A 13,522-nucleotide genomic window follows, 5' to 3' on the forward strand; every position below is an offset into this window, starting at 1 on the left:
ACAAATTTAATGAGCCTAATTAATCCATAATTTGCCACAGTGATGCTACAGTAATCATCAGCTAATCATGGACTAATATACCTCATTAGATTCGTCTCGCGAATTAGCCCTGGGGTTCTGCAATTAATTTTGTAATTAGAATTTATTTAATATTTTTAAATGATAAGATTCTCTTTGATTTGACACCTCTAAACTTTAGACTCTAAGAAACGAACACACGCTTCGTTTTTTTCTTTAACATCAACCGACGTAAAGGATGATGGACCCAATGGCACAACCACATTGGGCCTCCAAATGCTGCACCGCTTCAACAACGTAAAGAAACGGCCTAGCCCAACAGGCCGAGATCAGGGCCCAAAGGTAATCCGTAAAGAATGGGGCCCATGAAAATCAGCCCACGGAATGTCCCTAGAAACCTTCTCCGCCGTCGGACAAGACGACAGAAACGTTCGAAGTTTCCAACGCCGCGCCGCGGCCTCGCGATTTCCTCCCTTTCCCGGCGCGGCGATGGCTCCTCCGCCTCCCACTCCACTCCAACCAGCCAGCGAATCGCGCCGCCTCGCAAGCCTCGATCTCCCCGCCGATCCCCGGAGACTCCCATGGCGTGCTCGGCAGCGGCGGCGGCGGCGGCGGCGGGGTGGCTGCTGTCGCCGTTTCTCGACAGCCTGAGCGACCGGATCCGCTCCTGCGCCGACGACCTCTTCCGCTACCTACCCTCGGGGTCCGCCTCCGCCGACCTCGAGCGCCTGCAGGACTACATCGTCCGCCTCAGCGCGTTCGCCTCCGCCGTGGAGCGCGCCCGGCGCCGCCCGCCGCACCCCACCCTCCTCGCCTGGCTCAACCGCCTCAAGGACGCCGCGGACGACGCCGACAACATCTTCGACGAGATCCGCTACAGGAGCCTTGCGGATGCCCTCTCCGGACCCGGCCCCGATCTCCGCAGCGTCCTCGACACCCCCGGGTCGGTCTGCGGCCACCTGGTATCAGTATGCTCCGACCACCCCTTCAAACGGTTGCCCTCCGTCCTCGACAAGCTCGCCACCGCCTGCGCGGACTACGCCGGGATCGCCTCCCTCGTCGGGCTCGACAGGGCCGACTCTCCGCAGCGTGGGAACCGGCTCACCAGGAGCTCTAGCTCCATCATGCCGGCTGACGACGCATTCTTTGGCCGCCAACGCGAGCTCAACGTTCTGGTCGAAACGTTAGTTCGTTGCAATGATTCTGCTCAACTCGGGAACCAGAGTGTCCCGGATGTTGGCATTGTTGGAGATGGTGGGATCGGCAAGACAAAACTGGCTCAGATGGCGTTTCATCATCCAATAATTCTGGAGCACTTCGATCTCCGGATGTGGGTGTGTGCCTCGAGTCATGTGGATGATGTGAGTCTTACTAGGGGGATCCTGCAGGTCGCTGCAGATTGGAAGGTGGACTATGATGGGATAGTGAATTTTGACAGGTTGCAAAATTTGCTGGTTTCTGCTGTTGCAGGGAGGAGGTTCTTGCTTGTCCTAGATGATGTTTGGGATGACAAGGAGATGAGCATGTCACAGAACAGGGAGAGGTGGAGGAATCTACTAGCCCCTCTGCAGCATGGGAAGCAAGAGAGCAGGATTGTTGTGACTACACGAATGAAGGTGGTTGCTGACATGCTAGGTGTGAGGATGCCAATGATGTTGGGTGGGTTGGGACCGAAAGAGAATTGGTGTCTGCTCAAGAAGTGTGCACTGGGTAGTGAGGATAGTCCTGAGTACCCGGATTTGCAGGTGATTGGGAGGAAAATAGCGTCAAATCTTAAGGGATCCCCTCTTGCTGCCAGAATTATCGGTGGGATGCTAAGTAATACTCGAAATGAAAGAGAGTGGAACAGTATCTCGGGGACAGATATTCATGGTGACATTGTCTCGACACTTTTATCGAGTTATTATCATCTCCCTCAGCATTTGCAGTATTGCTTTGCGTATTGCAGCATATTTCCAAAGAACTGGAAGTTTGATCACAAGAAATTGGTCAGAATGTGGATAGCACAGGGTTTCCTTCAGACTGAAAGTGGGAGCTTAGAGGATTTAGGCATAAAATATTTCAAACAACTGTTGGCAAGATCATTCTTTCATACTCTTAGGCAGGGAAACAGAATGCACTATGTCATGCATGACCTGATTCATGATTTGGCACAAATGGTTTCCCACTCTGATTGTGCAAGGGTTGAAGGCAACATGTCCAAAAGTATACCGTCAACTGTTAGACACATATCTGTTTCAAGCAGCTTCCTACCACACCTCAAGAAGCAATGTGACTTGAGAAGATTACGGACATTAATTGTATACAAAGATTCGTCGATGACCTCAAGTACTATCCCAGTTGATTTTCTCTCTGAGGTAAAGAATGTACGCACTTTAGATCTCACTGGATGTCTTATATCAGAGCTACCTGAAGCAATTGGCTATCTAATTCATCTGCGCTACATCGCCCTTCCTGGTACTATCAAGGTGCTACCTGAATCTGTGAGCGTATTACTGCATCTCCAGACTCTTGATATTCCAAAGAAGTGTCAACTAGATGGATTTCCTGAGGGTATGCACAGACTGGTCAGCTTGCGGCATCTTGGCGTAGATTTAAAGTACATTTCAATGATAAGAGGTATTGGTAGTCTTGTTAAACTTCAAGGGTCTATCGAGTTCCATGTTAAAACAGAAAGCGGGCATACCTTAGAGGAGTTGAAGGATATGAATGACCTTCATGGTCTACTTCACATCAAGAATCTGGAAAATGTTCGATGCGAAGACGAAGCTTGCAATGCACAACTGTCCAATAAGCAATATCTTAAAATTCTGAAACTTGAATGGACCTCCGCAGGTTCAGCATTTGGTCCCCCCATGGATGCTAAAGTACTAGCATGCTTACGACCTAATAAAAAACTTGAAGAGCTTCATATCAAAAGGTACAAGGGGGAATCATCACCAAGCTGGCTGGAGCTGAAAATTTTGGAGGTGGAAAATCTATCCCAGCTAAAATCCTTGTATCTGACAAACTGCAGAAGGTGGAAGCTACTTCCTCCACTTGGACATCTTCCATCTCTGAAGGTGTTGCACCTTAAGGAGATGTCCTCTGTTACTGAAATTGGAATTGAATTCTATGGTGGTGACACTAAGACATTTCCATCACTGAAGGATCTTGAATTTGATGACATGCAAAACTTAATTAGTTGGACCGGAGGAAATGGCAACTTAAATTTTCCTCGCCTGCGTAAATTGAAGATTTTAAACTGTCCAAAATTGGTCAAAGTGCCCTTGCTTCCTCCTACAACAAAAAGTGTGACAATAGAAGGAATTCAACAGATTTCTAATCTCAAATTGACCCCTTACTGTTCATCTAAATCAGGTAAATTTGTTTTGGAAATTTCTTCTGCAAGCATGTTGGGAGAAGGGTTCTTACACCAGAAACACCTTGAGGCTATTGAGGTTATAAACATTAGAGGTTGTTGGGGTTTGGTGCATGCTGAAGGATTGTGGTTACTACCATCACTAAGAAAACTGCGACTATCCCAGTGCAACATGGATGGTGAACAGCTGAGTCTGTGCTTGGAGCACTTAACTGGTCTCGCCTCATTAGACATAGTTGACTGCCAGAATATCACATCTTTTCTCTTGCCAGAAGGTTCAAGGCATTTTGAAACACTCCGGCATTTGTGCTTTCAGGATTGCCAGATGCTTTCCTCCTTGGCTAACCTGGAAAGCTTTGTTTTCCTAAAAAGTTTGATCATTGAGAGGTGCACAAGAGTTACGACAGAGTCCTTGCCAACTGAGCTCACAGGAATGACATCTCTTAACAAACTGAGCATCTCGCACTGCCCTGGGTTTCAATCACTACCGAAAAACATGCCATTGTCCCTGGAATTTCTTCATTTGATTGGGTGCCATCCATTGTTGACCCATTGGCTTCATGAGAGGAAAGGTCCAGAGTGGGAGAGATTGCCATTATCTCAGATCACAGTATACTAAAGCGATACTGTCTGTTCTTGCGCGGTATGCTCTTACACTATATCGTTGGATTGCCTTTTATTGTCCTAGTGCATGATGATTTTAGTATTATAGTACAACTCTTAACATGAGTTCATCTTATTTTAGCTCAAGGGCATGGTGCGACAGCTGTACAGTAGTTCTAGCCTGGTTTGCTGCATGATTGGAATAATAGGTCAATTAGCTTGTTCAATCGTGTGGCATACTGGCATGGTCCTATTACAATAAAGGCTCCTAACCTTTTTCACCTCAAACCTAATCTTAATGAATGCTGCTTTTATGCTTACCATTTGTTATTGTTTATATTTAATAGGTTTTGAAATTGAGCTTGATTTTTGTAGTCTAATTGTGATTAGAGTCCACTAGATTGAGGGATGGATATTTCTCTTTGAGTATTTCTGGCATCATTTTTTTTTTGAAAGTTAGCAGGAGCACTGCTTGTCATTTAAGAAGGAAGCAAAGAAGTTTTACAGGAGGTTGCGTCATTTTCTTTTCCAAGGAGCGACTAAACCATTCGTATCACTTTTTTAGTAACAATGGACAATAGATAGTACTCCCTTCATTTTTTAGAAGGTTTATATCGTTTTGTTAGGACAATACCTTGACCGATGACTACTCCATTAATATTTCCATTTACGTGAAACAATTTTAATCAAAAGAAAGTATTTTCGAATACCGATCTCATAACATCAATTTTGTGTCACAAATATAGAGTAATTGTCCTAACAAAAGGAAATAAGCCTTGTAAAAAAAGCGTAGGGAGTATATCAGTACATTAGTGCACACTATCAATTCCAGAGAAAAAAACCCATCGTAGAATAGACATCTATTATGCTGTTTGGGGAAGAATATTGCCTCATGAAATGACGTTACTAATGAACTCAATTAACTGCAAGATTCCATTATCTTCTGGGCATTGCCCTCTGGAATACCGCTTAGCTAAATGCTAGGTAGTGCTACGAAGACTGCTCTCCAAGCTTGCCAGTTCCTTAGTGTCCTTGGTATCTGATGTCTGCATTGGTGGCTTGGAGGCCATGGTTCATTATACAAAAGGCAGTTGCTTCTGTAGAAAGACCTCTTGGTTCCATCTTTCATTTCGAAATAGCAATTCCCTGCAGTTCCATGGAAAAATGGTAGCAGAATTTTTGACTCTGGTTGTGAAGTGGCTGCACTGAGGGAGCCATTTAGCATAATTCTTCTCTCCCTTTTTGGTAATGTGACGTCTAGCAATGTTACCACAGTGCTTCAAACCTCAAGTTATGGTTTTATTCCCATCATTAACTAGTATTGTTAAGATCTAGTTTCTGAACCTCGACATTTCTCATAATTGAGCTTCAGTGTACCTCTTTTAGGTAGTTGTCTTGCTGAATGGAAGTAAGATGGTGGGATGGAGATTTGGATTTTGGACATGAAGCTGGTGCTTAAGGTCATGTATACATTTGCAATAGGATTTCAGCAAACATAATTGCAGTGGCTTAAATTCGACATCGGTGACTTCTCTTCAAAGCTTCATAAGGAAACAATCATGAAGATACTTGGTGTTACAATTGCATCCCAGGTTTTAGATCATGGCCAGCTGGCAGTTCCCTGGATATTTTCACCCCCCATTCGCTTCAATGCATCATCCGCCAGCTCTACGAGGATGTGATATCCACTGCACTACTGCAGCATTCAAGTGAGGGAACGAGGGAAACCGAAATATTAAATATCTATGTCTTCATCTGTTCATATGTTACTTCACTTCACTTAAGGTTGATTTGCTTCACCGTTACAGTTAATCCAGAACATGCTGGAGTTTAGGGCTTCAGGCAGCTGAAGTAAATTCTAATTGATGTGTTTGAAGAGTGAGATCATTGTCCTCGAGGGAGATGAGGACTATTTACTGTATATCTTGCCAAATCAACAATGTTATGCACTTTATCCCAGAATAAACCTGAACCCCATGTACGTAAATGTTTAAAATTAAATATTCTCATTTATATGGATCACTGCCACCATCGGAAGGTGTGCAATTCAATCATTAGAGAATGAATACACGAGCTATTAGTTTACATGTAGAATAGAGTATAGGCCAACCCTTAGGTTAGATGAGACACAACTGGCCAAATCATGCTATATGCATATACTGCACGCACAATTCTACTCCTTAAACAATTAAACTCAATGTGTATCCGGAAGATCTGAAATATGGAGATTGAGAAAATGAAAATAGTGTTGCCTGGACTGTAAGGGTTTATTAAGAAGCCTGGAACCTGAAGCCTAGAGCCTCAGATGAGACATACTGAGAGGGCATCAAAACTTGTTAAGGTTAGCATGTGCCAGCTCATGCTTCATGGATCCTCTGCACTCTGCATAGAGGTATTATCACACATAAGCAGTTACATGCATGACACAAGCTGCCAAGTTCAGCTTTGTTAAAAGCACTACATAGGTAGTGGTAGCAAGAGTCTGTCGCTATCTCATTGCTAGAGCATAACACTGCAGTTTGTTACTTTGTTTATTACACAAGAGCTTCATGGGCAACTGAGATTAGAGGGGAAAATTTACATGCAGGAGCCTTTTTTGCCCCCTCCAGTTATGCATCTTGCGTCCTTCTGTAGAAATCACTGCCACTTTGAGTTCTTATTTTTCTATTTTGTGCATTCTTGGCTAAGTACCTTCCTTTTGAGGGCCTCAAAATTTTAGTTACTGTTTGATATTTAGTCCACTGTGATAAAAGTGATATTGTACCAATTTACTACATGATTCTCCAAGCAGTAAACTTTGGCTTTGCTTGTGAACCCCTTGGAGGTAACTTTGGCTTTGCTGTGAACTCCTTGGATGTTGGTTGAGTTTTTGTCTCATTGAATTTTGGCACTATCCTTTTGTTTCCCAGCAACCTGACAGAAACTTCCTCCGTACTCCATCCTTGCAGAATCATTCCTTTTCTCAAGAATCTGCCACTGAGAAAGGCATTGGGGAACACGAACAAGAGATTGCAGACTATTTATGCAGAGGAAGCACGTGAGGAGCTAACTAGTGCAAGGATGTTGCACATTAATCCATCAAAGGAAACAAAGGCCATCTGATCTGATGCATGAGGCAACTGTTTCCCAACCTGCCATGGAGAAGGTGTACCTGGCAGTGGGGAATGACGAGAAGCAGTGCAGGTTTTTCCTGCTATGGGCTAAAGACTTCATCCCACAACAGAAACCATTAGTCGTTCTCCACATCTACAGGCCAGCCACAACGATCCCGCATGGTAAGAACTGCACTGTTTGTTTATTTAATCTAGTTTTCATCAGATTGCACATATATATGACACCTAGCCGTTGATGGCTGGGTCACTTCACTGGAGCCTATCATTTATTTTTACTGGATATGCATTATACCTCTTAAATTCTATAGCCATTTATTTTCAGTGGGACTGGGAGGTCCAATGGTTGCAAGTATGTTAAGAGAAGATCTTGTTCACGAGTATCGGAAAAATGAGAGGAACAAGATTAAGAACTCCTTAAAGAAGTGCTTGCAAAACTGTAAGGTGAACGTTGAATCAGGATATCTTCAATGTTTCCTTTTGTCTTTCGAAAAAAAAAATGTTTCCTTTTTTCTGCAAAAAGTACACTCGTTTCATCTACGTCATTTAGGTCCAAGCAAAGATGCTGATAATTGACAAACATGATGTTGCTCCTGCAATTTTGGAGCTCATCAACAAGCTTAAGATTACCACACTCGTCTTGGGAGCTAAAAACAGGTATGCTCTACTTACTACTACAAGAAACGTCTGCGACTTGCTAGTGAGTAATATGGAACATCAGTACAGTTGTTTGATTCTTTGATTTGTTTTATGTGACCACGCATCCTTGATACAAAAGACATGACTGGAAGAGCAAGACAGCAATCACTTTGGAGAAACAAGCTGATCCTTCATGCAACATTCTGTATCTCCATGAAGGGAGTCTCATTTCAAGCAGGCAAATTTCCTGTTCTTTTATCACATAGCTTCTTTTCAACAACCACTTAGTTCTGACATATGATTAAAGAAATACCCATGTTGACATGTAAAACCTGAAAGCATGACGTGTAGAAATCTCATAAATGAAGTTACACATGCCCACTTATCTTGATGTCTAGATACAAGATCAACTGTGCCTTTCTTTTTTGCCAAGTCAAAATCTTTGGTTATGCTACCCTACAAGCATAAATTTAGTTTTTGGCCAATTGTTTTCTCATAGGGAAATCTTAGTAGCTTTTTTTAGCATCTCTTTGAACCAAAAAATCTTGTTCTTTGCTGTAAAGAACTGTCAATATTTCTCTTACACGGTTGCTATTTAACAGGCATCAGCGTGTTGATGTCTGCACAGCCAGAAAAAATGAGATGTCTTCTTTGGGAGGCTGCCACTTTTCAGGCAGCAGCAACACCACCACCAGTAAATCCTTTTCATTCTTCAACTCTCGTAGCACAGCCAACACCTTTGATGCAGAACAGTTGGATGATCCTTCTCTTGAAATCAATCCTACGCACATATTCAGCGACAACAGGTTCAACGCCATAATTGGTCTCAAGTCAATTGGCACTTTCAAGGAACTAGTTAGCCGGCGAATTTCTGCTGAGAGCTCAAGGGATTTGTACCAGGAATTTCATTCCAAATACTGTGACATCTTGTCAAGGTGTGATTTCGTTGATGGCTTTGACTCTGTTCTTGGTTTAGACTGCCAAAATTTGGGGAAAGCACACTGGAAGTACATGAGGAGCTGGCCTGCAGTGTTGGAGTATATTGTCAGTATTATCAACACATTTCACGTGCAACTCAAGCAGAAGCATCTTTCATGTGATGGATTTATACATGAAGATCTTTTAGAAGCAGCAAGAGAACCTCTGACTCGTCTGTTTACTGTTGCTTCAGCTGTCTGTGCCCATGAGATCAGGAAGTCACCCGAGAAGCTCTTCTGCATATTGAACATGTACACATCACTCGCGGATGCCACCCCCACTCTCAGGAATGTGTTCCATACGGAGTCTATCGGTAGAGATGCTGAGGGCCTTCTTTCTAAACTGAAGGACTCTGCAAGGGAAATAGTTAAAGAGGCTAAAATCTTGATTCAAACTTATAGCTCACAAATAGCAGTGCAGGATGGAGGAGGTATCACATCACTCACTGGGTATCTCATGAGGTATCTCAGATTGCTAGTAAAGCATAGGAGCTCACTTGATACCATTCTAGGACATGGTCACAGTGATGATTTATTGACAGTTGAGGGAGTGAACTCAACATGTTGTTTAGTATTTGGGCTCATTGCTGACTTGGATACAGTGCTTGAGAAACAATCCAAGTTATTGTCTTCTAAAGAACTCCAGTGCTTGTTTTTGATGAACAACACACATTTCATACTACAGGAAATCAAGCAATCAGATGTACGGTTAATTGTAGGATCCAGGTGGATTGGAAAACGCCGGTACTGTATCAAGGAATACATGAAGGATTACATATCTGCAGCATGGGGTCCAGTTACATTGAATTTGTTGGCTACAAAAAGCATATCACCCAGTAAAAGACTTAGGACAAATGTATTAAATTTCCTGTCAGCCGGTCCGACTCCCCTGCAGAATTTTACTTGGTCATTCAACGAAACTTGTAACACTCAGATGTGCTGGAAGGTACCCTGTCCAGTTCTCCGCAAAGAGCTTCGTCTAAAAATTATGGAGTTTGTTACTCCAGTCTACCATGCACACCTGGAAAGTTTGAAACAATCTGGAAGGGGCACTGCTGCAGATTTTAAGCTGGGGTTGAAGAGCAAAATCAACGAATTGTTTGAAGGATGAATATTTCTTTCGGTGCAAAAGGAGAAAACAAATGAAGAAAGCAGTGCAGTAGAGCCTTCAGATGTTGTGTTATTTTTTTGTCCTTGCAATTTTTGTCCCTATGAATGATGAACTTTGTGTACCGGCTTCAGCTTAACTAAAGAATACTTATGTAAATACATACTTCCTTCCCTTCATATACCATTTTAGAATATGTCTGGTCAACTTTCTTACTCTTGACAGGTAATATCTACAAATTATTTAGATCATGTGAAAAACGGACCTACCAGAATTGTTATGGAATACGCCCAATTTATAACGCTCGAGAAGTTTATACCCTGTGTCGGATGTGTAAGGTTCTAGTTTTCAGGCCTTGGTATTTTCAGTTGGGATGTTCTATATGTTAGTATTTTCAGGCATAGAACCGAAGGCAGCAAGCGTGGAGGATAGAGACATGAGAGCTAAAACAACAATAACAATATTTTCCTTCTTCCAGGTACAGAAGGTACAAACTCAAATTTCCATTTGTTAATGTAGTGAGGAGTGTTATCGTGTTATCTTCACATGCGTACCAAGTTTTGTTATTTTTAAACCATATAATGAGCCCAATCTTTGTTGCCTTGTTTGTTTTGTTGGCTCTCCTGGTTGGACATTGGAGTTACCTTCTGTTTCTTACTACCCTGAAAGAGACTTCATCACCAGTCATCGTTGTAGAATCATTCCCTAGTGAACAAGAATGTAACATAGAAAATAGTGAAGTGGAACAAGGAGAAACGGCCGGCCTCTAATATAAACATATCATCAGCAGCTCCTTTAGATGTTGAGAAAACAGAATCTAGTCTGGAGATATGGTAGCGGCTAGGGAGCACAGGACGATGCAGCAGCTGCAGGCAGTTTTAGCACCAGAAGCAAGTGGGGAAGAAGAGAAGGTGCACCTGGTGTTGTCCATGGAGGATGGTCACAAACTGCAACAGGCTTTGCAACTTGTTCCGCCGCAGAGAAAAGTAATCCTTGTCCATATCCACCGGCCGGCAATGATGATCCCGATCCCGACCTGTAAGAAACTCTCCTTGTTGAAACATATAATTGATGCAGCTTTTTTTCTTGGTTCTCTCTGTATGACTAGTAGAGAAGTTACATGGTTATACATTTCCTGTTTTGACATTATCATTTATCATAATTTGTTTCAGTGGGTGGTACGGTGCATGCAAGCATATTGAAAGATAATATTGTCAAGGGTTATAGGGATGAACAGAGGGATCAGGCTCTCCAAGCCTTAGAGGGCTACAGGGAAATCTGTACTAGAGCAGAGGCGAGTGATGAATCAAGAATCATTTTCTCTTAGTGGCATGCTCTGGTGAGCTATAAATTAATGGTGGCATAAATTTCTTCTAGATTCAAGCGGAGACGCTGATGACCGAGAACGACTATGTGTCAGCTGGGCTTCTGGGACTCATTGCGGAACATAAGATCACCACACTGATCATCATTGGTATTGGCAAAAGTTGGTGCGTATTTTACTAGCTGCCGAGGCTTTTCTACTTCCTGTGATGCGTATTTTACTAGCTGCGTATTTAGTGAGGATCTTGCATCTTCTGTCACAGGGTAAATAGGTCGAAGAGAAACTTAGCCGCCGCTTTGCGGAAAGGGGCTGACCCGTCGTGCAACATCTTGTTTATGCATAAAGGCAGGCTCATCTCTGTTAGGTACCGATGGGTGGTAGATTTCAAGTAAATCGTTTCAGTAAGGCCTCAGAATAGCTACACGTTAGTGCAATCAAGGAAATATTTCTCACACAGCGCCTTCTTTTTGTGCAGTCAACAGGATGGCAGTGTCTTTGCTTCTGAGACAAAAGGGACACCTTCTTCCATAAGCAGTCGCCGCCTCTCCCTCTCGTGCAGCAGCAACAGCAGCCCATCTCCTTTCATATGGGATTCGCGTAGCACACCATCTTCTCCCTCCATTTTATGGGATTCCTGGAGCACACCCGATAGTTTGGACCCTTCACAACTGGATGACACCTCTCTTGAGATTGCTGGCTCCATAGTTGGTGATAGCAGGCTCATTGTTATTCTCGGCGAATCAATTGATACTTTCAGGGAACTAACTGGCTACCTGAATTTGGTGAGAGACTCACATGACATGCACCAGGCATTTCAATCCAAATGCACAGAGATAGTGCGTAGGTGCCAGTTTATTGGTGGCATTGATACGGTGCTCGGAGCAGACTCAGAGAGTTGCGGGGAGGACTACTGGAAGACCATCAAGGCCTGGCCTGCAGCATTTGAGCATATTGTCAGCGTTATCAACAAAGTGCTGCAACCCCTTAAGCAGGACAGCTTTAAATACAATGGGCTCACACCCGAGAGGATTTTACTAGTTGCAGAGAAACTTATAGATCGATTTCTCAAAGTTGCGTCAGCTGTTACTGAGGTGAGGAAGTCACCAGAGAAGTTATTCTGCACATTATACATGTGCAGAGCAATTGTTGATTCAACTCCCTCTCTCAAGAAAGTTTTCCCTTCAGATTTTCTCAGTAGAATCGACAGCGTCCACACGGTACTGAATGATTCTGCCAGGGAAATACTTCGAGAGTTTAAAAAGTTGATCCAGAACTACAGCTCACAGAAGGTAGCACAGGACGGAAGCATCTTACTGATAACCGGGTACGTCATGAGATACATCAGAATGCTGATAAATCATGCTGGCTCACTTGATACCATTTTGGACTATGGTCAAAACAGCAACCTGTTTTTCTCAAAGGGGAACAGCGATCAGCTGTTGTTTGAGGGAATAAGCTTGACAGGTCATCTGGTACGTGGGCTTGTTGGTGACCTGAATAAAGTTATTGAACAAAAATCAGGATTATACGCATGTGAAGGAGTCCGGTGTTTGTTCTTGATGAACAATGCCAATTTCATAATCCAGGAGATCGAGCATTCGGATATAAAGCTGATCGTCGGAGCTGAGTGGCTTAAGCAGCGCAGGGATGACTTTGATATGCACATGAGGGATTACATGTCCTCGACATGGGAACAGGTCACATCTTATCTGACGTCTGCGGCAAGCCCCCCTCATAAAAGACTTCGGCCCGGCCTCCTTGGTATCTTCCAGACAAACGCACGCCCTTTGCAGATTTTCGATTCTGCTTTCAAGGAAACCTGCAACTCTCAGATGAACTGGAAGGTGCCGTGTCCAGTTCTTCGGTCCAAGCTCCGTGATAGCATCTCAGAGCATGTTACTCAAGCCTACAAGGCATATTTGGAAACGCCGAAACAGTCTTCGGCGGGCGTTGGTAGGGATTTTAAGAGCAAAGTTAGTGAACTGTTTGAAGGGTGAGCAGGTATCGCGTTCTTGGTTTCAACAAGATCTGAAGATGAAGAATCGAAGCCCTAGTCCTTTCGTCGCTTCGCTACCATTTTTTTCTATGATGATAATTCTGAGTAAAGTGTGCTTCAGACTTCAGTGGTGTAACTGTGTGCGGTCCCCCTTTGCAAGGCTGTAACTGATTGTAGTGGAAGAATGTTCAGAGGATGAACAAAATCCCGACCGTCCTGTGAATAAAAAGCTAAACACTGTGCCACCGTGCAAATTTGCATAGGTGTTCGTCATTTTTTTTAGAAAATACACCTATACTGTCCCTGACTCCCTGTGGATGTCGGGAGTTGGGACACAATCATCAGTTTCCTTAACACGTGCATTGTTATTGTGATCAAGTATTTGC

At 43.4% G+C, this 13,522-nt stretch overlaps 3 protein-coding genes across 3 annotated transcripts; all 3 read left to right on the plus strand.

The window, feature by feature from the left end:
* Window positions 1-468: 468 nt before the first annotated feature.
* On the plus strand, window positions 469-1,645 carry LOC112891750 (putative disease resistance protein RGA3). The gene is made up of 2 exons (XM_025958694.1): window positions 469-1,379; window positions 1,489-1,645. The coding sequence occupies exons 1-2, from the start codon at window positions 600-602 to the stop codon at window positions 1,510-1,512; spliced, it is 804 nt and encodes a 267-aa protein (XP_025814479.1). The 5' UTR covers window positions 469-599; the 3' UTR covers window positions 1,513-1,645.
* Window positions 1,646-5,354: 3,709 nt separating this feature from the next.
* Window positions 5,355-9,997, plus strand: LOC112891749. The gene is made up of 6 exons (XM_025958693.1): window positions 5,355-5,691; window positions 6,931-7,257; window positions 7,418-7,536; window positions 7,643-7,749; window positions 7,871-7,969; window positions 8,334-9,997. Exons 2-6 carry the CDS (start codon window positions 7,089-7,091, stop codon window positions 9,817-9,819), a joined length of 1,980 nt encoding a protein of 659 aa, XP_025814478.1. The 5' UTR covers window positions 5,355-5,691; window positions 6,931-7,088; the 3' UTR covers window positions 9,820-9,997.
* A 676-nt stretch (window positions 9,998-10,673) lies between these two features.
* On the plus strand, window positions 10,674-13,137 carry LOC112895939 (exocyst complex component EXO70B2-like). The gene is made up of 6 exons (XM_025963950.1): window positions 10,674-10,854; window positions 10,989-11,110; window positions 11,194-11,306; window positions 11,898-12,612; window positions 12,727-12,837; window positions 12,934-13,137. Exons 1-6 carry the CDS (start codon window positions 10,674-10,676, stop codon window positions 13,135-13,137), a joined length of 1,446 nt encoding a protein of 481 aa, XP_025819735.1.
* The last annotated feature ends 385 nt before the right edge of the window (window positions 13,138-13,522 follow it).

This window comes from Panicum hallii, chromosome 5 (genome assembly GCF_002211085.1).
Source record: "Panicum hallii strain FIL2 chromosome 5, PHallii_v3.1, whole genome shotgun sequence".
Classification (NCBI taxonomy): domain Eukaryota; kingdom Viridiplantae; phylum Streptophyta; class Magnoliopsida; order Poales; family Poaceae; genus Panicum; species Panicum hallii.